Source organism: Pezoporus occidentalis, unplaced genomic scaffold, assembly GCF_034315485.1.
Source record: "Pezoporus occidentalis ecotype Australia unplaced genomic scaffold, CSIRO_AGI_Poc_V1 ctg40, whole genome shotgun sequence".
NCBI classification, from domain to species: Eukaryota; Metazoa; Chordata; class Aves; order Psittaciformes; family Psittacidae; genus Pezoporus; species Pezoporus occidentalis.
Window position 1 is genome coordinate 2787218 of NW_026915725.1, and position 26392 is coordinate 2813609.

General features: G+C 36.9%; 1 protein-coding gene across 1 annotated transcript in view; it reads left to right on the forward strand.

Moving 5' to 3' along the window:
• Window positions 1–26392, forward strand: part of DNAJC1 (DnaJ heat shock protein family (Hsp40) member C1) — a 109707-nt gene that overhangs the window by 69043 nt on the left and 14272 nt on the right. The window contains exon 9 of the mRNA XM_062633659.1: window positions 24628–24747. Coding sequence (XP_062489643.1) covers window positions 24628–24747 — 120 coding nt within the window. The remainder of the gene's footprint in view (window positions 1–24627; window positions 24748–26392) is intronic.

A 26392-nucleotide genomic window follows, 5' to 3' on the forward strand; every position in this document is an offset into this window, starting at 1 on the left:
GCTTCTTGCATGGGTGTGCAGTAAAGTGCTGTGCAACATTCACCTCTCAGTTCTGCTTGTCTTAGGAAGAAGCTACTCTTTCATAAATCATTTTGCCATCAGACTTTTTCTTTGGATTGTTATGCTTCACTCATGAGAAATCTTGGTAGGTTTCTGTTGTTGTTTTTTTTTGGTTTTCTTTTTTTTTTAATTTTCTTTCATAATAGCTCGGGGATGTGGGCTATGGACAGCCAACGAGGCTTGACAGTCATTTGCTGAGTAGTAAGATCAAAGTAGCTTGATAAAGTGGAATTGCTGTTCCTGATGTTGGTACCCTGAGTGTAGATGATTACAGTTCATTTAATATTGTTCATGAACTGCTTTGCACTATTGACGTCTTGTACTTTAGGAGGTGCCTGCAATCAATGGGCTACTGTTTTGGAAGTGCTGTACCATGCAGAGCACCCAGTTTGATAAAAAATTACATAATGATCAGTCGTTAAGTTAGTCAGTCTGTGTGATTATTTATATTTATTTTTAAAAAATTTTTTGAGGGGGTGTTTTTTTTGTTTGTTTTGTTTTGTGGGTTTTTTGTTGATTTGGTGGTTTTTTGTTTGGTTTTTTTTTTTTTAAAGCTGATTTAACAGTTCATGGGCTACAGTCCTGTAAGCTGTTTGCTAACGTTTCCTCCAGTTTGGAGGAATACATTTGGCGTCCTTGGAAGAAAGACTCTGGAAGGCTAACATTATGAATTTAGATGTATCAAAGCTGTAGAAAAGAAAGATTCAGATTTTTATTGTTCCATCTTTAACAGGAGTCTGAACATTTTTCTGACAGATATTAATCTAGCAAGTAACATTATCATAAACTTAATAGCTCTGTAAAGTAGATTTGCCAATGTAGAGAAGATTATGGCTTTCAGAATTATCTACCTCACCATTGTTTCATTAAGTTTACATAAAAGCTCTAAAATTTATTTGTAGATCAGGAGTGTGGCTTTGGCACTGCAGAAAGATAACGACAATTTTCTTCATAAAATAAATTCTAGTAATGGTTGACAATAATCGGAATTCTGAATTTATAAAGAAAAAAGATATTTGTGTTTCTGTCAAGGATTTGATTAATTTAAAATTGGTGGCTCTGGAGGCAAATATCACTTCGGGTAGCCTAGGAAGATATGTCCGGGTAAGTCAGGAGGTGTAGGAATAAAGTGCAACTTGACAGAAGTTAAGCTGTTGGATATTGTAACCGAATAGAAGAAAATGATAAATGTTGATGTAAAGAAATGGGTCAAGAAGAATTGGGCAGAAAGGCTGGAATTAAGATTAGTCATGAACTGAGGTTAGCTTTGGAATAGAACAAATAATTTGCTTCAGTGTTTATTGAAGGTGATCCTAAAGTAAAGGTTAATTAAAATACCTTGAAATGAGAATCCCCATCTCTAATGGGGAGGTGAAGTTTTAGTTTTAAATTCGGAAGAGTCTGTAGGCTAGTCCTTACCCTGGAATTCATTTAAAGTATCATTCCTACTGAAGAGCAGACACTGTCTTTTTTTTTTTAAGAAGGAAAATAAAAATATATGCGTTTCCCTACTAAGTGACTGTCAGCTCAAAATGAAATGGCAGCAATGTAAAAGTGCATGGAAAATAATATAAAATGCAGTTAGGCATACTAGTATGTGTTCTGGATTGGTCTACTAATTTTTATTGATAGTTGCTTAGAAACATTTGTTTTTTTTCTGTCTGGTGTCTGAATATGATATGGAAGCTATTAGTGTACTATTGATTACTGTTTCCATAGGGTTTAAGTATTGAAGTAGATAAGGAACAGGCTACAGAGAAGAAAACAGCTTCCTTCTTAGGCAAGGTAAAATGATCTACTGAGGGATGTAGATAGAGGAGTGTTTTCATAAGGCTACATAGCTGGCCTAAAACATGCTTATAGCATTGTAAAGTTACTCCTCTGTCTTAGTTTGCAAATACATGAAGTTTATGTCCTTAAAGGACTTATGTCCTTACGTTGTTACTCTTTACTTAGAATAACTGTTAAAAGAAAGTGAACTATTGAAAGATAGATAATATTCATTATTACAGAACTGGGAAGTAATTTTTCTGCACTTCTGCAGTAGTGATCCATCCACCTTTGGGATATTTTGTATAATTTTGGTTGTTGTACTTTTCAGAAAGAAAAATTAACAAGAAGACTACATCAGCAATAAAAATAAATTTAGAAAATCATATTAGTGAGGAAAGGTTAAGTAGGTGGAGTTTTAGACCAAAAAAGGGAAAGCTGTTGGGTAAAAACTGGGTGGATTGTTATTCCAATCCATTCCAGGCTATTTTAGGTAAAATGATAATCATTTATCATTGCTTCCCGCCTTTCATAAATTCAGAGAGAAAGTAATACAAATTCAGTTTGCAGCCAGGATATTTAAATTCAGACTGGAGATGCACATAACTACAACATGTTACCTGGACCATTTATGAAGACTTTCTTCCACCATCTATCATATTCTTCAACTTCATCTGTTGAAAATAGTGTGGGCAGACTCAATTGCATTTGAGAGCCTATAAATAAAGTGATGAGACTTGTGAGGAGTTTTTTTCAGTATAGGAGATCATACACTTACCTAGCGCTAAATTGCATATTCATATGGTGCTGTTTACACTATTCATGCAAACCACATATGACTATGAAACTGAGAGGAATTACTAAAAGCTCATTCTTATGCTAATAATAAAGCTCTTCAAAACAAGTACTGAAAAAGTGTATTTGTAAAATTATTTTTGTTTTGCCACTGAATGTTTGTACTTCCAGATCAGAGCCTCTTTCAGGTTGTTAAGAGGAAATAAGCAGCTTAATTTACTTAGTTTGAATTTCTGATATTTTATTTTTTTTTTCCTTTACCTGTCACCAAGAATTTACTGGAAAAAAATGTCCTGTGTATGCTTGTCAGGAATTAGGGGAAATTTAGAGGGAATATGGCTATGGACTCCTAATAGTTTGCATTGTTTTGTGCCTTGCATATGTTGTTAAGCCACCATTGCATTGTTTTGTAGCCACTATTGCGTTACATTAACCCCTTACTTCCCTATTGTGCCACGTATTACGTGGAACTGGAAGGAAAAGGGAAACTTATTGGAGGACATATTTTGTAAGATCGGGTCTTGTTCTGTCCTTTCTGCAAATACTCATGCAAGAATATACATATTTGCAGTTTCTGGAATCCTTCTATTGATGAATCATTGCCAAGTAATTTCTCTCCCAGTGGGATTTCTCTTGTATTGTTTGTTCTGATTTGATTTTACATGATTTGTAACACACATTGTTTTCATGAGAGTTCATTGTTTGTGTGAATAATGATGCTGTTGCATGAAAATCTTGGCCCTTGAGAAATCAATGGGAGATTTATTGTTGTCTTCAGTGGGACTGGGATTATAATTCCTTTTGGTTTATATATTCCTCATTTTCTCCCACTGGTATCTCCTCTTCCTTTCATATCATTATTTGACTCACTCGTTTCTTGAAGATAGAGTTCCAAGTTCTACCTCAATGAGGGGTGAATACTTTTGACCTTTTGATATTTGCTTGGTCTGTAGAGGGGAGATAAAGGTGGAGACAGACAGTGCCTGATCCCTTCCAGCTGGATGAGATGTATGGATAGAAAATGATGTTTCTCATTATTTTTGTTTTTCATGTTATCCTGCAGCACTTCTTGGCATTTGGGTGGTTTTGATACTGCAGGAGCACCTGACTTGATTTTACTAAAGCAGGGGTAGTAAAAACTATTTTTATGCCCAGAACTTGGGAAGCTTAGATAATGTGGAACCCCTGCATTTGCTAGACTTCACTTTTTACTCTTAAATGAGGATTATTACAAGTATCATGAAACAAAAGTATACGTAAGCATTGTTTTTACACAGTTTCTTGGTTGGTGCTGGAAATGCAGTAGTTACCATTTTTTCCAGTTGTTGAACTGTCAGCTGTGATCATCTTGTACTGAGCTCTCTTCTGGTTAAAATGCAGTTTGTGGTTGTGTTTTTCTCAAGCTAGGCCATCAAACCACTGTGTTTCATAGATAGGATATTGATAACTGAGTGAGCTTTTTAATCATGAAGGCTTTATTTGAAAGCTGGGTGAGGAACAATAATATAAAGTAACTTTTGGACAAAGGAGGTCACTGCTTTATAACACTAAAAAGCAAAATGCTGTACAAATGCTAAATTATTGTTTTGTTAGTTTAAAAAGTATCATTGACATTTAAATCTTAGCCATTTTATAATCTTGTACATTTCATAATTGCCAGCTAGCCTGCCACCTGCTCTCTTTTGCCTTGAATCTTCCCACATCTGTGCTGCTTTGAAATCTGAGTATGCTTTTTCTTTAGTAGCAAATAACATGGTGCTTGTTCTAATCAGACGTCATATGATGGATTACCTGAATACAGTTTCCAGGCTTTTAAAAAATGTTAATTCCTTAAGCAAGCAGTTTGTATCTTAGCAGGATTAAGGTACTGTACAAACCAAATGTTTTAATAAATTGGTCTTTGAGGGGAAGGGTTATTCTGTTTTAGTGTGCTACCCGAGGTCATGTAGTTTTGAAATAAACTAATTTTCTTCTTCTAAGCAGTGAAACAAATAATAGTAACTGAAAAGTGTTAGTATTCTAACACTCTTTTATGCCTGGGATGGGTACAAGTGAGCAGCTGGCAGTCAGAGGTTCCTCATGGGGGTCCTGCCAGTGCGCTTTGGCCCTGAACCAGAGAGATTGCTGTAGGTCCAGGAAGTAAATCGCTCTGTGTGCCCATTGAATTTAAGGCTCTATATTGAGACTGCCAGCAACCATACCTGTTGGTGTCAGTTATGAAGCTATTCACTAGAAGCTAGTCTAAGCTCATAATACATTTTAACCTGCGCTCCAAACTCTCATCAAATGGTGATGACTTTGAGTGACTGTTGATCTGAGCCATATTAAATTTAGTAACCCTGAGGTGAAAGTCTTGGTATTCTGTTACCAAACTTTTAAGCAATGTAGTGTCACTGGGAAGATAGATCATTTAATAAAAAACACCCAAAAATCTGCATTAGATTGATACTGAAAGTGTTAAGGCAGAAGACTCCAGGCTTTCCTCTGGGTTATTATGCTCTGTGTCACTGCGAATGTTGTGGACTCAGCCTGAGTATAATATTATATTGGGGTTTGCATTTTAAAATAACTCTAAGTTCATGTCTTATAGGTAACTCCTACAGCTATCATATTTAGAGTTACTAGTGTGAATAAAAAAGCTACTTTTGTCCTATACACATACTTTTAAAAACAGGTGCTTAAGTTTACCTGTATAATATACTAGGGCTCCTGCCTGAGGTGGGTGAAACAGGTACAGAACAATGTATGCATTTTTCTTTTGTGCAGCAGAATGACACTGATAAAATATTGATGATACCAGTTCAGACAGTGTGGGAAGTAGGGAACAGGGCTGAAACGGTAAACTGGCACCTTGGTTATTGTAAGCTGTTTATGTAATTTTTGTCCCATACATACGTATGAGTGATTCTATTTCTCTTTTTTTTTGCTACCTACCAAGTCAGCCTAATGACCAAAAGAAAACTAGAAAAACCTTGAATTTTTCAAGATCATACTAAGAAGCCAACGTTTTTGTTTGTTTTATGGCTAATCTTTTTGTCTCTCTATGTGACTGTTGAACTAGAGCAGCCTATTACTAGCAAATTAGGGTATTTAGTATGTTTCTATTCAAGTGGTGTATTTTTATTTTGTTTAGAAACAGTAGATTTATGTACTCTTTGAGTCTTCTTTCCTTAAATGAAGACAGTAACCTTCTTTTCAGGTTTCTGTCTTAACTATTTAAGCCTCTATGGACTTTACTTTGGACTTGAGTAGCTTTAAGGAGAGAATAAATGTGATTTAGAAAAAAAAAATATTTTTAATTACTGAGTTTTCCTTGGAGAGGATGACCCACATCTTTAGATCTAGAATAAGACCTCTCTGCTTTTGAGCTGTGAATATCAATTCATTAGGGTGAGAAATCTAATTTCATCTGCAGTATTAAACATGCAGTGCTTTTAATCCTTAGCTTTTCTTAAGGAAGGATAAAGTTATAGGGCGATGGTGGTATATTCTTCGACTAGCATCTCAAGTTGGTGTTCTCAGTGTTAAGGCAAATGCACGTCAAAGAACAAATTGTAAATACAAATTAAAGAAAATAATTTCTCGTAGTGTTGGATTCAGAGAAAATAGTTGTTATGTCTGGGACAAATGCCAGAAGTAGTAAGCATTATGGAGTTTTGCCTAAAATAGGTCAGGAATATTTCAAGACTGTGAATAAACACTAACTGAACAACTGCTATGTAAGAATGTGGAATTTCTGCCTTTCTCTCTCCAACCTATTAGTTAAATTGAATAGGTTAACAAAGCACAGGAAACTTTTAATTTCTTTATTCTTTTATTTGTAGAAAGTAATGCTGTGTTCATAGGATATGTAATTTAATAATATTATGCTCTTGAACGTATCATGCTCCGGCTGGCTACAACTAGTTTGGGTGGAGAGGTTTTTTTAGTCTATGTAAGCAGGAAAGTAATTCTATGAGCGTTTAAGGAGAATATTTAAAAGCTTCTAAATAATATAGAGAAATTATTTGATATGAAAGCCAGGGAAAAATTTTTTGGAAACAGTATGTTTCACAGCACAACCAAGTTTCAGTCTAGATTGCAAAGGAAACAAACAGCCAAATACATATTTCCCTCAGGATGTTCTGTAAAGATAGTAACAATATGTTATATGAACTCTTATACATTAGTTAAAAAATAAATCAGCCATGCATATGTATTGAATTAAGGCAATACAGTTAATATTTGCCTGGTACTTCCTGATCTTGATTGAGGTTTTAAACTTTGTCCTATTAATATAGTAGCATAGGTTCTTGTCTTGTGTAGACAGTAATAATAATACACTGTTTTCAGCACCATGCTGTAGGTGCTCTGTTGTCAAATTCTAGCTTTCAGTAGTTTTTCAACTAAATCTGTATTCCAGAAGAAGGGATTGATGTGACTTGCTGCCATAATTGTCTGACTAGTTTTACCTGTGTGTTTTCTGTATGTACTCCTTAGTGTTTTGAGTCTGTCAGTTGAAAAACTACTCAAGAGCTCATGTTAATTTTTTTTGAAGTATTAATCTGCATGGACAAACACACGGGGTTTTTTAAATGCAGCTCTGTTTCTGCACCGGGCAGCACTATAACCTCTGTTTAGCCCAAACTAGAGTTATATAGCTTCTATATACCTTTTATAACTCAGGTTGGACTTCTTGAATTTAACTTGGGTCTTGACTCATGTTTCAGTTCTGAGATTTACATGATAGTTGTCTATCACGGAAAGAAATGGTAATGACAATAAGAGAAACCTCGTACCTGTGAGAAGAAACAGGAACTCGATCTTTCCCAGTCAACTGTTGAAAATCTGACTCTTGTCATTGGCAGTGTCTCTTCTGTCCTGAAGCTGATATCCATTTTACATAAATTTGCAAGATGTGCAGTACCTTTGTAAACACTAGTCTTCATTGCACTGGTTTTGTCTTCCTTTTAGCCTGGGAGAGAGGTAGAAAACGCATCTGATGGGACTGCTCCAATTTAGTGCACTTGGGGTCAAGTTGTGATGGAAATCCTGATTTTCCTTGGCAGTGCTCCCTCCCTGTCACCTCCCAAAACAAAGTCGCTCCTGTCTCAACTACAAAAGGAAGAGGAGAAAAACAGAAGGAATAGACTGTAGTTGCACATATAAGGGGTAAAAGCTGGAGGAAGATGTGAAAGCTGGTTAATCACTTTGACCTTGCCCTGCTTGCTCCTGCCCATCTGACAGAAGGGAGAGATTAGTCCAGTCTTAGCACAATGTATCCTCGTAATTTTGCCAATAAATGAGAGACAAGGATGATAAATATCCCTGAAAAGGGATTTTCACAGGATCCATAATTTGGGGATCAGAAAGAATTTTCAGTTTATGGCCCCAACTTCTGTAGTGCAGTTCACTGCTGCTCTTTTCAGCTTTTTAACATGAATTTGAAAAGTGTGGACTGTTGCAAAATAGTTACTTACTTTTCGTGGTATAAGTTTAGCTATCTTTAAATTGAAGAATTAAGTCAGCTTCAACTAAATCTACTTTAATTTATAAATGTGAATACATATTAATGTTTTTATATCATTTTTACCAGACAAACCAATTAAAAGCTGATTAGATTCAGCATCTTACCTTTCACAATGCACAGTGCTGCAGCTTTCCTTTTCTTCCTGAGGCCGTGACTATAGTGGGGTTTGGCCTAATTTATTTATAGATATTGCCCAGAAATTATAATCTAGGGTAAACTCTAGCAACTAAAAATAAACTGAGCAGTGTGAGAAATGTTTGGCTTTTGTTTTCCCAGTAAAGATGAATATGTAATCCTGCCTTGCCAAGGAATGATTTAATACCCCTGACATAAGCATTTTGCCACATAGGAATTTTCAGAGAATTTAAATCTAGTTATTAACCATTCTCTGTATGGTTTTTGACAGTGAGGATGCAGTCTTGAAAAGATGAAGCCTTCAAACCCTCAGTTCAACGCACTTGAGCACACAATTGCGTTCTATTTAAATGAATCAGAGTTGTGTCCATATTTAAAGTTAATTTGCGTCCAGTTCAAAGTGTACTTATTTGGCCCAAACCATTCTTTATAAAAAGCCACTGGATAATGTATTAATTACCCAAACCTGCAAAAGAGGAGAGCACTCCTAATGATGGCACAATATGAGAAATGGCGCATAGCAGTTGAGGCTTGTTTGTCATATTGGTGATGGCTCTTCCCAAAAGGCAGATTATCTTAAAACACAGTGACTATCCTTCAGGTGCAAATTGTGAAGGTGTGGAGGTTCTTGCTTCATATGCAGCTGAGTATTATGCAAAATCTGTGTTTTGCTGCGGCCATTGGACTTTCAAAAGTAAGCATACATCTACAGAATGCATTTACTTCAGCATGTATTTACTTACAAACACAGCAGGTTTGATGTGTTGTATAGCATCAGATATTTTACATAGACCTCTTTAGGGAACATCAGCATCCTGCCCATCTAGAATTCTCCTAGTGTTTTTCACGATCTAATAATGAAATAAACTGGGTGCCTGGATTTGTTGCTTTGTTAAAACACACACACCCCCCAACACAGAAAACAATATTTCAGTTTTTACTGGTTGCTAGATGATACTTGTAATTCACATTGGAAATCCAGACTAGAACAGCTCTATAAAGAAAATAATGTCAACAGAGAATCTAGGTAGTAAGTTAGTAACTTCTAGTGTATGTGGAAGGTTGTTGTGGTTTAAAACCAGCCAGTAACTCAGCTCTGTGCAGCCTTTTGCTAACACCCCCCCCACTTTTATCCCCTCTTTCCAGGTGGGATGGTGAGTAGAATCAGAGGAATGTAAACCCACGGGTTGAGATAAGAACAGTCCAATAACTGAATGTAAAATGTAATGTAATAATGTAAAACTACTACTATTAATAATAATTTTAAGGGAAATAACAGGGGAAGAGAATATAAAACTAAAAGGGGAAAGTTAAAACAAGACTAAACACAAGTGATGCACAATACCATTGTTCACCACCTGCCAACTAATACCCAGACTGACTCGAGCAGTGATCTGGCCCTTCTGGGTAACTCCCTCCCAGTTTATATACTGGGCATGACGTGCTGTGGTATGGAATACCCCTTTGGCTAGTTTGCATCAGGTGTTCTGTCTCTGTGTCCTCCTGGCTTCCCATGCTCCTCCTCACTGGTGGAACACAAGAGACTTGAAAAGTCCTTGATCAGTGTAAGTGCTACTTAGCAACAACTAAAACATTGGTGTGTTATCATCATTGTGCTCATACTAAAGCTGAAACACAGCACTGAACCAGCTACTAGGAAGGAGAAAAAAATAACTGTTACAGCTGAACCCAGGACAAAGGCGTTTAACTATACTGGTCTCAACTGGATATCTGCCAGTATCAGCGGTATTTCACTGCCTTTGGCTTTTTCATTATTGTCCTTGTTTAGAAGATTTGCTCAGTAATGGGAGAGTGAGAACAGGAAGAATGAGGCTGACATAAATGATATATTTTCCAGTGGCCACAAATTATGGGAAGAAAAAGCTGTGCATATGAAAAAAGTGAAGGCTAACTTTGATTTTTAATTAACCCTGACTTTTTGGTTATATTTGGATATTTAATAGGTAAATTCAGTGGTTATATGTTAAACAGCTGAAGTAGTGTTGCCCTTATTTTCAATTACATGCCTATGATTTCATGATAATAAGCAATTTTAAAATTTGGGTTACTTTTGGAAGTGCGGTTATTTGAGGTTGCCATCACAGATCTGTGTTCCACGAACTCATGAAAACTCAGATTCCCCCCATGCCTCATGTTGGTACATGGCAACTTAGGCTGCTGGAAAACAGAACTGAAAATTTGCATAGAAGAAATATTTGAATAACACTGATGGAGATATTTGCTTTTTAATTGTGCAGTGTGTGCGTTTTGGGGATGCAGAGTACTCCCTGCAGTTGAATTTAAAATACAGAGGTCAGAATATCCAGGCTGTTTTAGGGAATACCTGATTACTGGCAGAGCAAGATAGCATTGTCAGTGAAAGAATTTAGATAAATTTGATGTGTAAGGAAGAATTTATTTAGACATTAACTGTGGTGTTGAAATACTTCCGATGGAGTTGGTTAAAGAAAGGCAAGGGACAACAAAAAAAACCCTGATTTTGGGTAAGCTATTTAAGGTGAATGAAGGTAGGAGAAATAGTTTGCCAGCAACAGACCAATGTGGAAGGGGGGGGGGAAATCCCTAAGTTATTGGGATAAGATCTCTATCTTATGATAAAGTGCACGGGGAAGCAAGACAGAAAAACTCAACAAAGGACAGCACTGTGAGCAGTCAGCAGGATGTAGTAATAATCTTGTTCCTTATGACACAGTCTGTAAGACTGTGGGTGGTTCAGTGTATTGAATGTTTTTTAATACCATATGTTAATGTTTTCAAAATATCCATAATATGCCATGTTATACTGAAGCAGATTAAAGAAGAGTATCCAGCCCTGTGCTGTTAAATATTTGACACTTGTTTAGTCTGCTTAGTATTTCATGAGACAAATAATAACTTTGCAAGGAAAACCCCTCCTTACTAATAAAGACTAATCATATGCGTTAATGTATCTGCATGCCTTTGGGCTCATCTTCTCTAGTGAATTTAACAGCATGGCCAAAGTTTTTTTAATTTATCAAGTAATTACAAAAGAAGTTGCCACCTGCAATCTGTTGAGGATTCACTACCCTATGTACATATTGAAGTTTAGGAAAGTTACAAAATCTTTTTCTAGAAGAATTCATTGACATGTGTACTCTAGAAGATTTGCAGTTTCATGTTCTCTATCAAATGGAAATACTTTTCCAACTGCATTTAAAAATCCAAATAGGGCATTTTTTTGGAGAGAGAATTAAATGAAAAACACTTTCTTTGGGAATTTGTCTCCACATTAACGTATCACAGGCCAAACGTAGTTACCTCTTCAACCTATAGTTTATTTGATCTGCATGCCTGAGTGTCCTACAATCAAATTTACTGTAGAGCTTCTCACTTTTTTCTGCATTAAAACAATTGCCTTGAAGCAGCTAACAATTAAAAAATAAATGAGTTAATGCTTTCTGCTAAGTCCTACCATTTAAGTTGTAATATGCAATTAACTACATTTTAATGTCTGTTCAATTACATTGACTTAAATAATAATCTTAGTGTTATATTTATGAACTATTTAATTGTGACATTTTTTTCTCTAGCTTCTGTGATAAAAAAGTAGATTTGAATTTGAAAATTCAAATTTTCAAAGTAACCTCTTTCCCCCTATGGTTTGCTGAATTTGGTGTAAATATGACAGAACAATTTTGTTTCAAAGACAGATAAATATATGACATAATTTGATCTATTTTTTTTGTTTGAAATCTGCTTCATAGGAGGAATATTCGGAGTGCTTTATCGTAATGTAGGTAGGGACATTGAAACATTCATGAATGTATTTGTTCATACTAAGAGCTATAGCTTAAAAAAGCTTCATATTTAGAATCAAAGCCTGGTAGAACCTGAAGTGCAAAAACATCTCTTTTAGAGCAGTGTTTTTTTTCAGGTGTGTATTGCTAGAGACAGATGCTTTGCTACTTTTGGCTTTAGCTCATTTTAAAAGGAATATGGTATTTTAGTTGATGCATTGCAAATAATTATTGTCTTTTTATATTAATACTAGAGGGAACTTGCTCTGGAGCAAGCTCCATATTAGAATGGATTAGGATTTTCTCTTCCCCTTTGAACTCAAGTCACCCCAGGTCCTTTTAGCATGCTGAAAATCACTTTGAAGCGTTCTCTAATTTCCAGCTCTGATTTACGGTAGATTAACACCTGAGTGCTCATGTCCTGCTTCTGTGATGTGTTAGTCTGTTATGTTTATGTAATCGGGTGCAGGGGTGTGAACGGGATCAGAAACCATTCTGGATTAAACAAAACAAAACCTGGCATAAAAAACATGTTTGAGCTTTTTTGTTTTCTAAAGCTAGATCCTCTGTGTCTCTGGAAGGACCTCATTTCATTCATTTGGTATTATCTCTTGTTTTTCCGAGCTCTGAATAAGAGTAAACCTGGCTTTTTCTGTGTCACTTCCAGTTGATAAGATACCAGTCTGTATATAAATTGAAAGGCTCATGCTCTTGATTTAATGCCATCCCATTTGTATTATCATAAAGTTCTTGGCGATGCTGATCTTTGCCAAGGACCACAATTTCTAAATACCACTTTTTTTTTTGGTGGTGTCCAATCCTGTTTCATGAAAATATAGATCTTGGGGCTGGAATGAACCTCAAGGCATCTTGTTGTTTCCTTCTGTTAAACAAGTTCCTGTATTGCAGTGACCTGTGCCTTGATTAGATGCTGAATATACCTCATTTTGGTGAGGACTCAGCAGCTTCTCTACCAGGAAGGGTTCTTGGTATCTTTTAATTAGACCATTGCTGGACAAGTCTTGCAATTCCTATCCCAACCTTATAACTTAGTGTCCTCCAAACAGCAATGTGAGCATGAGTGGTGGATCTGTTTAAGAAAGGAGGGAAGAGTATAATACAAGAAAAAAAATACTCTTTCTTCTAGGATTTTCAAAGCTTGGTGTCAGTGAGCAAGCAGAAGGATGGCAATAACTGATGTGATGATTATGTACTGAGAGATGTACTAAGAGAACTGTAGCTCCTGAAATGTTGTCCCATATACCATAGGAAGGATGACCTCTGAAAAGAGAACTCAAATTTACTGAAGTGCAGCAACATGATTGTAGTGGGCTTTTTCCCTCCATTGGTATGTTGTGACTGCATGGAGGAGTTGTGGGATTTTTGGGTTTATTTCTGCACTGACTTTGATGGATAACCCTTTTTTTTTTTTTCCCCTCAGACCATGTAGAATTTTAAGAAGCATAACTTTGAAAAAACTTTTACCTTTATTACTAATTTCTTAACCTATAAATTACTTATGCCTTTACTCAAATGTAACTGTTTTAACAAGGCTTTGTGATTCATGGTAGAAGAATGTGCTTCAGGGTACAAGAATAGGCACAAATGTGAGTGTCTCTCTGAATATCAGGAAACACTTTTTTACTGTGAGTGAGAGAGCACTGGCATGGGTTGCCCAGGGGATTGTGGAGTCTCCATCCTTGGAGGTAGGTCTCCAAAAGTTGTCTGGTTGTGGTTCTCAGCAACTGGCTGTAGTAGCCCTGCTTGAGCACTGTGTGGATCAGATGACCTCCAGTCATTTCCCTTCCAGTCTCAACTATTCTGATTCTGTACTGTTAAGTGGTATACATTTGCTCACTGACTTTAACTCCGTTTGCAAAGAATGCAAGGGTAATGTCAGTCTTAATTGACTAAAAGTATTCTGAGAGAAGCATCTTATGAATCAAATGTTAGTTATGACTTATATCTTCTGAAATAGAAATTATTCCTCAGAACACCTCTCATTAAAAAAAAAACAGGGGTAGGAAGTTCATTAGTTGATTTAGGCTTCTGATACTATTTGAGGACTGTGTAGGGAATAATTATTCTTTAAATGAGGACATTTACGCTCTAATAACTTTGTTCTTGGTTTTGTGTCTTTTGCATATGTGTTCATTTTATCCGTATTTTATGGAATTGTCCTTTTTGTCTGTGATCTTTTTGAACTTTTGTGATCACAAAAGGGCTACAGTATTTCAGTGAAGACAACCGGTACATGCCGCCATTTAAAAGTGGTGACACTAGCATCTTCAGAATGTGGACATCCATGGAAGATTTTCCCTTTTTTATAAACTAGAAAAAAGAAAAGATATTTTTGTCAGAAGTGCCTAAGTCGTTGAGGGAGTAAGTTTTTCTTAGAAATCAGTAACTTTTACCTAAAGTTATCACTGGTTAGTATACAAAATCCAACCAATTTGTTTTGTTATACCTAATTGATAACAATTTTCTATTTCTTGTGGAGGTAAATTTGCAGACTACTGTATTGCTAGCAGAGTTTTACTTTAAATCTTGTAACCAACAACAGCAATTGTAGGTGCCAGTTACCTTCTACTCCTGTAGTTTTGAGGGGAGATTACTGAAGAATTCTTCCTAAAACTGCTCCTAAATACAAACCAGGATGTTGTAATTTGTTACTTCATAGTTCCTTAGTGGCTTAGTTCTTTACTGTGGCTGATTGCTAGGTGCCCAACCAGACACACTTTCACTCCTTCTCCTCAACAGGACTGGAGGAGAAAATAAGGTGAAAAAGCTCGTAAGTCAAGGTAAAGGCATGGAAATCAAGTAATCAATTACTGTCACAGAGGAAACAGACTCAACTTGGAGAAAAGTATTTTATTGCCAGTTAAAATAGAGTTGAATGGTGAGAAACAAAGACAAAACCTAGAATACCTTCCTCTTACTCCCCTTGAAGGTGACGGCTCCACTCCGTCTTTCCCAATTCTTCTACCTCTTTCCTGCTCCCAGTGGCATGGAGGGCTTGGAGTATGGGGGGTTTGGTCAGTCTCTGATAGTGCCTTGCTGCTAATCCTTCCTTCTCAAACTTTTCCTTGCTCCAGCATGGATCCTCCACAGGCTGCAGTTCTTCAAGATAAACCTGGTTCAGTATGGGTCCTCCGTGGGTTGTGGTTCCTTCAGGGTATACCCATCTGCTCCATTATGGGATCCTCCACAGGCTACAGTGTGGATGTCTGCTCTAGCGTGGTCTCCTCCATGGGCTGCAGGGGAATCTCTGCTTTGGTGCCCCCCTCCTCTCTGACTTTGGTGTCTGCAGGGCTGTTTCTCACACTTTCCTTCCCTCCTCACACTGCTGTGCAGCACTTTGCCCTTCTTAAATACACTTCCCCAGAGGTGCCAGCAGCTTGGTTGATAGGCTTAGCTGTCTCCTGCAGTGGGTCTGTTGGAGCTGGCTGTGACCCACACAGGGCAGCTTCTCACCTATTTCCAGAGAGGCCACCATGGCTACCAAAATCTTGCCCACAAACATCTGATAAATTTCTCACTTTTCCTCTCATATTCCTAAATATTTTTGCAATAAAATCCTGAAGTATCATGCTTTTTGCCTCTCCTGTTTTTCCCGGTGATGTGGCTTTAACCAGGTGACCATTCATATCAGCGATTAGTCATTAACAAGGCATTATTTTAGAGCAATTTCAGCTCTGTTGAGGAGAAAATATTTTTATTAAACTAATTTAGAGATGCTTTTTAAGGTGTTTTTGTTCTGCAAATCTGAAAATTACTGCTCAGAATTGCCTTCCCCTAAAGATTCTTTATGAAGAACTGGAGTACTTTCTCAGAAAAAAAAAATACAAACTGCTCTTGGCTCTGAATTCTCAAAGTAGGAATAATGAATAAGAAAGGGGAGGAAAGGTCAGATCTGAACAGCTTTTTGTAAATTGGAGATTTACATGGAAAAAGGAAGAAAATAGACACAAAGAAAATCTGTAGAAATTACTCAGGGAGTGGAAATGGTATCTACTGATACTTGGAGAGTGACCTTTTAACTTAGCAGGTGCCTTCATGGGAGCAAATAATTGTTATTAAAGGGCCATTTGGTCTGAGAGGAAGACACAAAAGAGCCAATGGCTAGAAGTAAAACCCAAAGACGTTGGAATCAATGCTGTATAATAGCAATCATCTTGAGAATATAGCTCATCCAGCACTTCATTTTTAAGTCACTCTTTGCCACCTTTTCTGTTGGGTGTCTGATTACTACTGTCTTTCGAATATCTGCAACTTTCTGAATGTATTCATAACTTTAAATGACTTCCTGCTTCATGTAGCTGGTTCTTAACTTGATTTATATTCACTTCTCACCCTCCTCCCCTGCTTTTTGTCAGTCTGTCACAACACAAACTTTTCAGTCTTAAGGTGTGGCTTATTATACGTCAAGGAGGAGCCTGGCAGCACCATGTAATTCTGCACAAGCTGGTGGTGAAAGACTCTTATTATTCACTCAGGCTTCCTGCTTAGTTTAAATAAGCAATATATATAGGTACATATAGATGCACAGCTTCGGAATCAGGAAGCTGAATAATTCCTTTTCAACCTGTGAAATATATTTGTTAATAAAGATTTTAGTTGATGTTTCTGAATAGGTGGCAACTGTTTTTGTTTTCCTAAAAACATAGGGGGGATGTTTTATTGACATTATACAGTTATGGACTTAATTTGCATTTTGGTTTCTAATATTCTTATACTCTCAAAGTAAAATCAGTTTTTGTTTTGGGATTTTTTTTGTAGTGTTTATAAATCATCTGTTGACATGCATTTAGGAGGGATTAACAGTCTGCTTGAAGTTTAAAAAAAAAGTTAAAATTGTGAGTAATCAATATGGTAGCCAGTGGAAGAATCTCAAATATACTCATTTACTGGAATGAAGTTATTCTTGTCTCAAACTAAAAAGTGAAGATAGCTCCTTAATTGGAGGGAAAAAGCTGCAGAAAGGGAAAGTCTTATGCAAAAGAGCATAAGTTTTTCAAGTCAAATGTAAATCCAAAATAAGGTAAGCCCAAGACCAAATAATTATTACTTTTTTGTAAGAAAGTAGATGAAGGAGCACTGCCAAGGATTTTGTTGAAGTAGTGGATGATCAAAATATCAAGCAGTTTCAAGAATTTGCTAGGGCTAAAAGTCCTTTTCACCCATGTTTACTACAAAGGAGCTAGGGAGTTTTGACATCATGTGTTGAATGCAGGTGGAAAAGGGAGTGTTTTAGATGGAAGCATTCATCTTAAGTTGATAAATAAAAAATTGCTTGGAATGATGGTCTTCACCATTAGTTGAACCTAAATCAATTTAATACTGCTGTTAATATTTTAGCAATTATACTTAAATGAGCCTTGAAATGAGAGATGGCAATAGTACACCAGTTTTTGAGCTTCACTGAGAGTTCTGGCAAGTGCAGGCTGGTTAGCATGAATTCCATACTGGGTAAGTTTTTGAAATTATTAAATGAATGAAATGTTAGATGTGCTGATTTTAAAATAATAGTAAAAAGTCAGGGTGAATTTAAAGAAAAGTTATACTGCCTTATTAGAGCGTTGCAGTGTACTTGGGTTTTATAAAGCTTTTGGCAGGATCTGTCAGCAAGGCTTCATACAGAGACAAAGCAATGATAAGATGAAAGTCCTTAGAGTAATGCTTAAAGAACAGGAAACAGATACATTTTTGTTACTGCAAAATGTCATTAGAGTTGTTTCATGTATATCTGCAAGGATCTGTTCAGTACTGGAAATGGTCTACAGTGTGGTGAATTGCAAGGGGTTATGTAGAATTCTTCAGGGCAGCACTAATTGAAATGTCTGTGAAATCTTCATTCTGAAACAGGAGAGGTCTAGAAAAATATCTCCTGAGGAGTTCTGTGTTTTCCTACAGACTGTCCTACTGCAGAAAAATTTTCAGCTGTGTTTGTAATTAAAGAGACCACGCTGCTTACTGGTGGAGATTTGGGCTTGCACCAGGTAAATGGCTTGCATGGGGTCCTGAAAATGTTCTTATATAAAGTGAAGTCTGCCTTAAACCCTCTGGGCTTCATAGAAGGATTAACAAATAGGCAGGGAGGTTATCTGATTGATAAAGTCTGCTTGGTTTTCCAGAAGGGTTTAACAAGGCTTGTAAGCTTATAAGGAAATAAAACAGTCATAGGATAAGAGGAAGGATAAATCCTAGATAAATAATTAGTTAAAGATGGGAAATGGAGGCAGGAACAGCTCTTTTCAGTAGAGCAAGGTTATCAGTGAACTTAGCTGAGTTTCTGCTGGGAATTGTGATGTGTAACAAAAAATTCTAACATGGTAAAAAAATTAGCCTTAAGGTGAGTTTATCAATGATAGTATAATTTGGAATAGAGAAGGTGAGAACTGACCCTGAAGAACTGCAGAGTGATCTTAAGAATTTGACTGCTTGGGCAGTAAACTGGCAGAAAAATTTCCCAGCATTTAAATACGAAGTGATGCAAATGTTGATACAATGAATGGTTGTCCTGTCTTCATGCACAAGATGATGAGCTCTGACCTGTCCTTGAGGAGTGAGATGTTAGGAGTTGCCAGTACTGGCTTCATTGAAAAGATTGGCTCATCCCAAAACCCAATGCAAATGTTGCAAATTGTTAAGAAGGGAATAGAGACAAAACCAGAAGAATTCCACTGTATAAATTTATGATTATGCAGTTTTGTACCTTGTTCCAAAGAGGTTGATTATAATGGAATTGCAGGTGGTTGAGGAAAAGGCATGATAGGCAGTATTATGCATAAAATGGCTTTTACATGAGAAACCACCTGAGTGGATTAGGGCTCTTTTAGCCAGGAACAGACAATTCACAGGGGAGTACTCTAGAGAGCTAATTTAACTAAGTTGTAAGTGACATGGGAGTCAGTAGACTTAGACTATTTGCTGGTTCTTCAGTCAAAGCCAAGAGGTAGGTTTCAGCAAAGCTAGCAGGAGCCAGGCTCAGAACAGACAAAATATACTGGTTCCTTATATAATGGGTAGCAGGTATGCGCAACTCCCTAAGAAGATGATGCTGCAAATACAGAAATTTTACATGGTTTTGGGGAGATTGAAAAAAACATTGAAAGGCAGATTCACCGGGAGTTACTAAATAGATAAAATAACCTAGAGAAATTTCTTGAGCAAAAACCAGTTGGAGTCTGGGAAAGTAATAGGAGGAAGTATAGGAGACCTATATGCTTGCCTGCCTTTTACTTGGTATCTGCATATGGTTCCTGTTTTTTAGAGCAGAGTAAGACTGGAAAGGATGAATGATAAACATAATGTTTTTTGTTATCACAAAGTATATAGTAAAGTTTTCTACAGCTGCACTCACTGAACGCAAATAATGAGCTTACTGGCCTACCTTGACCATTGCTCTGGGACAGTATAGCTGTCTTTGTTTTTTTTTGGCTCACTTAATAAAAACAGTACTCATGGAAGTTGGATTTGAGCAAGGTCTTTGAAGGGCCAAAGGATTATATGAACATGTGGCTCTGAACATGACTTCAGATCATTAATACTCTTTAGCAGATCTTCAGATCTTCACAAGAGATCTTTAGAACTGCAGAAGATATTAGGGTTCAGCAGCCAGCTAGATGTGTTTTAGACTTGATAAAGCAAGACTGGCTTCAGACTTCTTACAGATAAAGCAAAAAATTGTAATAATATAGAATATTATAAGAAAAATAAGACATTATGGGCAAGAAATCAAATAATGAAAACTTTTACGTTCTATTTTTCCAGTAACTGGATAGAAACACCACTTTCTTGTTAGTTGAATGTTTCCTGATTTGCAAAACTGTCTGGGATTTTACTAGGACCCTTGCTCTACAAATGCTTGCACAGATACTTTTAAATAGATGCTGCCTCATGGTTTATTTGCAAGATTGTGGACAAGACATGCTCAGATCAGTAAATCACCAAAATTAGATGAAGCAGAGTCCTAGCCAGACTGAAAACATTAGCCAAACTTCTGTACAACAGTGATTTAAATTGAATCTACAGTATATTGATGGCAGGAAAAAATGGTCCAAACTTAAAATTTAATCTAAAAAAAATGTAATTATCTCATTGTCAAATCAGCATAAATAGAAGTTTCTTCATGAACTCTCAAATACTAGCCACTTCCCAATTTTATCAATAAGAGAGTACACGGTTTTATACTTATTAATGTTAACATGTCTAAACAAGTCAGACTGTTTTCTTGAAGTGTTTTATTGTCTAAAAAATCTTCTTTTAATGTAATTGAAAATAGAGTTGTTAAAATTTAAGGAAAAAATACCAAGAGTGTAAAACACTGTTGTGCTGGAAGAGGTAGTACAAAACTGCAAAGATGCACGTGTAACAGTGATGCCACACAATGAACCACATTCATATTTCTTTTCTACAGAAGGTACATAGTGTTTGAATGAACTAATCCTTCAATACTGGCAGCTATGTATAATAAACCATGTTAGAGGATTATTATTTATGGGAATGCGATGAATTTTTTATATCTACACTTGTAGCTTATTTTCATTTTAAAGACTGTAGACCATAACTCTGTACTTTTAATTTTGTATTCAGTATGGGGAGTTAATCCCAGAATGGGGCTTTTTTGATGCAAAATCTCAATGCTTGTGTAGTAACAACAGCTGTCCCCTCACCATGTGGTGTCTTCCATTGCTTTACTGTAGAGATGAATTTTGGCCCAGTGTTTCAGTAATATTGGACACACATGGTTTTAGGTGACAAAGCAGTATGTTTATGCATTCATTTGACTCTCACAGTTACAGTTGGCTACAGATTAGAACAGGGAGAATACATTCACACCATGACCACCCTCGTAGCTGCTTGTAGTAGTTGGATCACAGTAGGCGCTGTTGCATCTAAAGACACAATTAACTGTTGCTGAGGAATTGCAAATTCACAAAAGCTCTTTTACAGCTTTGCAGTTAAGAGTGGATTTCCTAAAAGCTTTTTCAAAGATTTTCCAAGTTCATAAATGTTTTAAGATCTTCACATTCTAAAATTATCATCAGCTTGAAATAAGGTTAACAAGTTGATATTTTAATATAGCTGGTGAATTCTTGTGCTGTGAATTAGCTATGTAATTAGCTACACATCCACAGAATGATTGTAATCTTGTCTGTTACTTAGGAACATAACCTTATGAGTTTTGTTATATTTACAAATTGTTGGTAAAGTTGTAAGCACGTAGGAAAATCAAAGGTTACCGAAAAAGCCTGAAAATAAAACTTTACCAGCAAGCTTCCGATGTCTGCACATCACTGAAAAGATCATCTTGATTTCCGTGTGTAATTGCTTAGATATGCTTTGGTTATGGTAAGAAAGAATAGCTGTGAATTTACTTTTTAAAAAATAAGAGAAAGAAAGAAATAACACCTCCCCCTACCCCCAAAACCAACAACAAATACCTACAAAAGTTTTAATAAAAATTAGATACAAAATTATAGCAAACTGCATATTAAGGCTATTTTTGAGGTGTGAAATCTTATTATTTTTTAAAGAAAAGACTGCTAAGATTTTTGGGTTATTTAAATTCCAGTGTGAAAATTATTCTAACTAGAATGTTAAATACCCCAAATCTTCCCTTCTAAAAATTTCATAGAAATAGTATAAAGTCTACATATAGATATAACAAATATATGAACTATATTTCATTTTTAATACAATAAAAGTAGTAATGTGATTGTGCAATGTGGAGACTTTCTATGTATCTATCATTTCTTCCATAGGCCAGAGTGTAATTGTATGATAATGCACATATTGTATGTGTGATATCTCTCACATACACACACATTATTTAAGCATCTTGCATTTGAATCATCATAGATAATTCGTTTTATACTTGTATTATAAACTATCCAAATATGAACGTCTGAGGCTTTCAGCATTGAATAAAGGACTACATGGATCCAAAGTAGGACGACTGATGAAATCCTTGCTACTATTGGCTATTATTTACTGTCTTTTAAGTGGCAGGTTGTATTTATGCCAATTTATCTGCTTCAGGGAACACTCTTGATAGCAGAACAAAGTGAATAAAAGTAGTTTGCTTTGCAAATGAATGCAAATGGTGGAGCCTTTCGGGAAGCCCTTTAACAGGAGCGATGCACTTTGATTATGAGTGAAGCTGCCATTTGGACATGGTGAAAAGAGCACGCTTGAACCATTGATTGGGGGAGACAGTAAGAAGTCAGGAAGGGCCCCGTTAAGCTTGCAGTGCGGCAAGCGGATGTCAGTGTGGTTAGAGCACAGTGGGAGAATGACAGGCAGGATTAGTGTCAGGGAGAAGCTTTGCTGTAGTTGTGGAGATGGTCCCTGGGGTCACTCACCTCTGACTGTTGTTCTGTCCTGATGGCTCTGTAATGCAAACCATTTGATACGTGCCTGTTCATTATCGGAAATGGTGATTAGAAGAGGTATGTCATAAAGAATTTCTTAAAAATAACTAAAATGGCAAACTACTAATGGTAACAAAGATTCGGCTCTGCGGTCACTGGCAGAGATGCTGCAAATGTCAAAGATGGTTACTGTGTGTTGCCTGCTGAGGCAAGTGTGATTTGATGCCTTAAACTGTTCTAATTGTGGGTTCCTTGCTTTGTTCACTTTTATATGGCCGTTATGAAGACAGTTATTTATAACAGATTACGTTGTGTCTTCTGGTTATGGGGTGGTACAAGCATCCGGTTTGGTTTTGTGGCATAACTGTGCTTCTGTGGGGAAGGGGTGTTGTTTAATTGTCTTAATGGAATATTAGAATCTACAGATTTCATTCCTGAATCATCCCAGAATGCTAAAAACACAGGACAGAAAGCTAAAACGACTGTTCTATTTAGAGACTTTTTAAAACATAAAAATGAGGACATTTTCTTTGGTTTTGCTGGAAAAAAATCTTACATGTGCAGTAACTCAGTATCTAAAATTTTGCATCTTAAACTGTGGTTTAATCATAGAATTGTTTAGGTTGGAAAAGACCCTAAGGTCATTGAGTCCAACCATTAACCTAGCACTGTCAAGGGCACCACTAACCCATACCCCTAAGCACTGCATCTATATGTCTTTTAAATATCTCCAGAATGGTGACTTCATCACTGCCCTGGGCAGCCTTTTCCAGCAACAGTTGTTAATCAGCACCCCAGGCCCTTTTCCTCTGGGCAACTTTCCAGCCACTCTTCCCCAGGCCTATAGCGCTGCATTGGTTTGTTGTGACCCAAGAGCAGGACCCAGCACTAAACCTTGTGGAACCTCATACACTGGCCTTGGCCCATTGATCAGCCTGTCCAGGTCCCTCTGCAGAGCCTTCCTGCCTTCCAGCAGATCAACACTCCCACCCAACCTGGTGTTGCTGCAAACTTACTGAGGGTGCACTTGATCCCCTCATCCATATCACTGACAAAGATACTAACCAGAACTGGCCCCATAACTGAGACCTGGGGAACACCACTTGTGACCAGTCACAACTAGATGTGATGCCATTCACCACCACTCTTTGGTCTCCCATCCCCTGAGCAGGTCACCTTGTCGTAGGAGATCAGGTTGGTCAAGCAGGACCTCTCTTTCATAATCCCATGCTGACTGGGCCCAATTGCCTGGTTGTCCTGTACATGCCAGGAGATGGCAGTCAGGATGTTCTGCTCCATAACCTTCCCCAGCACCAAGGTCAGGCTGACAGGCCTGTAGTTCCCTGCGTCCTCCTTCTGGCCCATCTTGTAGATGGGGTCACATTTGCTAACCTCCAGTCAACTGGGACCTCCTCAGTTACCCAGCACTGCTGAGAAACAATGGAAACTGGCTCTGAGCGCTTCTGCCAGCTCCCTTGATACCCTTGGGTGGGTGGATCCCATCCAACCCCAAAGACTTGTGTGTGTCTGAGAGGTGTGGCAGGTTGCTGACCATTTCCCCTTGGGTTATGGCAGCCTCATAGCCTCATTCTGCTCCTTGTTACTGTCTTCCTTCTCAGGGGGCTGGGTACCTGGAGGACAACTGGTCTGACTGTAAAGTTTGAAGCAAAGAAAGCATTAAGTGCCTTATCCTTTTCCTCATCCTTTGTCACATCCCACCATCCATTAAAGGATGGAGATTCTCCTTAGCCCTCCTTTTGTTGCTAATATATTAAATGAAATATTTTTTATTGTCTTTTATGGCAGTAGCCAGATTAATTTATAGTTGGGGTTTAGCCCTTCTAATTTTCTCCTTGCAAAACCCCATGATCTTTAATAATAGTGTTACTGCTTTTTATTTTTGCTGTATTTTATATTATGTACACTGTATAAATGTTGATAGAAATTAAATGTGTTAGTCTATGTAATATACAAAATGCATTTTTTGAATGTTAAGGATTTTTAATATCTTACTGTTAGTCTGTTGGCTTTATGCATTTTTGGCAACAGTGCAAGGAGACGGTACCCAGATACTTGAAGCTATTGATTACTTTTATTACATGATTTGATGAATTCATTTGAAGATTATTTTTTTCACTATATTGCCTCACAGAAAATATGTCCAATATCCCAGTGTAATGAATGTTTTACAAATGTTTTACAGGCACCTGAATGGACAGAGGAGGACCTCAGCCAGCTGACAAGAAGTATGGTTAAGTTCCCAGGGGGCACTCCAGGTCGATGGGAAAAGATTGCTCACGAATTGGGTCGATCAGTGGCAGATGTGAGTTCACTCAGATTTGCATTGTGTAGAGAGTGACAAACCAGAACAAGACGGGCAGTGTAGAACCAGACATATATGGGGGCTGACATTGTCTTTTGAGAGAGGCTGCAGTCCTTTTAGGACCTGGAAGTGAACCATTAACTGACTATGCAAGAAGCAGATGTGAGCCAGTCTCTCTCTCCACAATTAACAGCTGTAACTGATCAGCTGGATGGGGGATTCTAGTGCTTACAGACTTGAGCTACTGTAACCCAATAACAGAAAAACAATGCACTTCAGGTTTTGTAGCAACTTCCTTTCACTGAGCGAATGTTTGTGTGACTTGGTTAAAGATTACATTTCTGTTTCAAGCCAGTCCTTAAAAAATGTAGATGAGCTAATGGTGTTTAGACAGGTGGTTTCCATTAATTAAACTGAAATATTTTTACAAACTTTAAAACAAGTTATACATATGATACTATTTCAAGCCCTTTTCCTGGATTATAGCATGGTTAATAATGTTGTGTAAAATGATTAATAGCCTTGTTAATTCATATTTTATAGTATTGTACCAGATATCAAAGAAAGCTTGTACTTAAGGATTTTAAGTGTTATGATCTTAAAACCCTTAGGGGCTAGGCTGTAAAAGACTTTTCCTTTTCAAGCAATAGATCACTAGAACATGATGTAGTGTCTGCTGAGGACCATTTGAAAGCCCTTTCAGCTGACCCTATTTTATAGGCTCTGTAGGGGTTAATGAGAATAATGTTTAAATCTGTTGATGTACATTTTGAGATTAGATGTTCTTTATTTATTATATTTCAGGAATTATCTTAAATAATGGGAAACAAAGCCTCTGGCTAGAGTGAAATGTAACCCATTATAGCCGCCTGGGCAAATTACGTATGTCTTAAATGGTTTATTTACCCCTATTGGTATCATCACAAAAAGACACTTTCAGAGGTTATTTTTAAAGATTTAATGCATCTATACAGTTCGGATACATACCAAAACCCAAGCCATTTGCATTCTTATCGTTTTAGAACAACATACATCATTTGCAATTAAGTGGTTGTAAGCAAGAAGTTACTAACCTGTTATGCAAATGAAATTCTGCCTTTTTTTTGTTTATCCTGTTTAGTGTTGTTTATTTTACTCCTTGCAGTATTCATACTACTGCAGTGCTTTATTAAAAAGGTGCTACATTTTGCTAAGTAGATATTAACAGCAAAAATATTTCACATGGCTTGGTAGTATGCTGTGTACATGGGAAAGACGTGAGATTGCTTTAGAGAAACTGATTAATTTGCTTAATACTGACAACACAAACATGTGGAGTGGTTCCACATACACCGATCACAAAACTAAAACTGTCTTAAGTTGTCATTTGCACCCATTTTCTGCTTTATTCCTTGATGCAGGTGTAAAAATGTTCTTTATTAAGAAACCTTTGCATAATATATTTGGCCACCATACTTGCACACATCCAGTACTGGAAAGAAGGGGAAAAGTCTTGAGCAGCATGTTTTGGTTTTTTTTTTTCAGTGAATTGGAGACAGAAATGAAATGGGTATGTTCTAAGAGCTGTCATTTCCTGTATGAACAAAAAAGGAGTTTCCAGGTTTTTTTCTGTGGAGAAAGGTCTGAGTGTAATGCTTTTTTACTT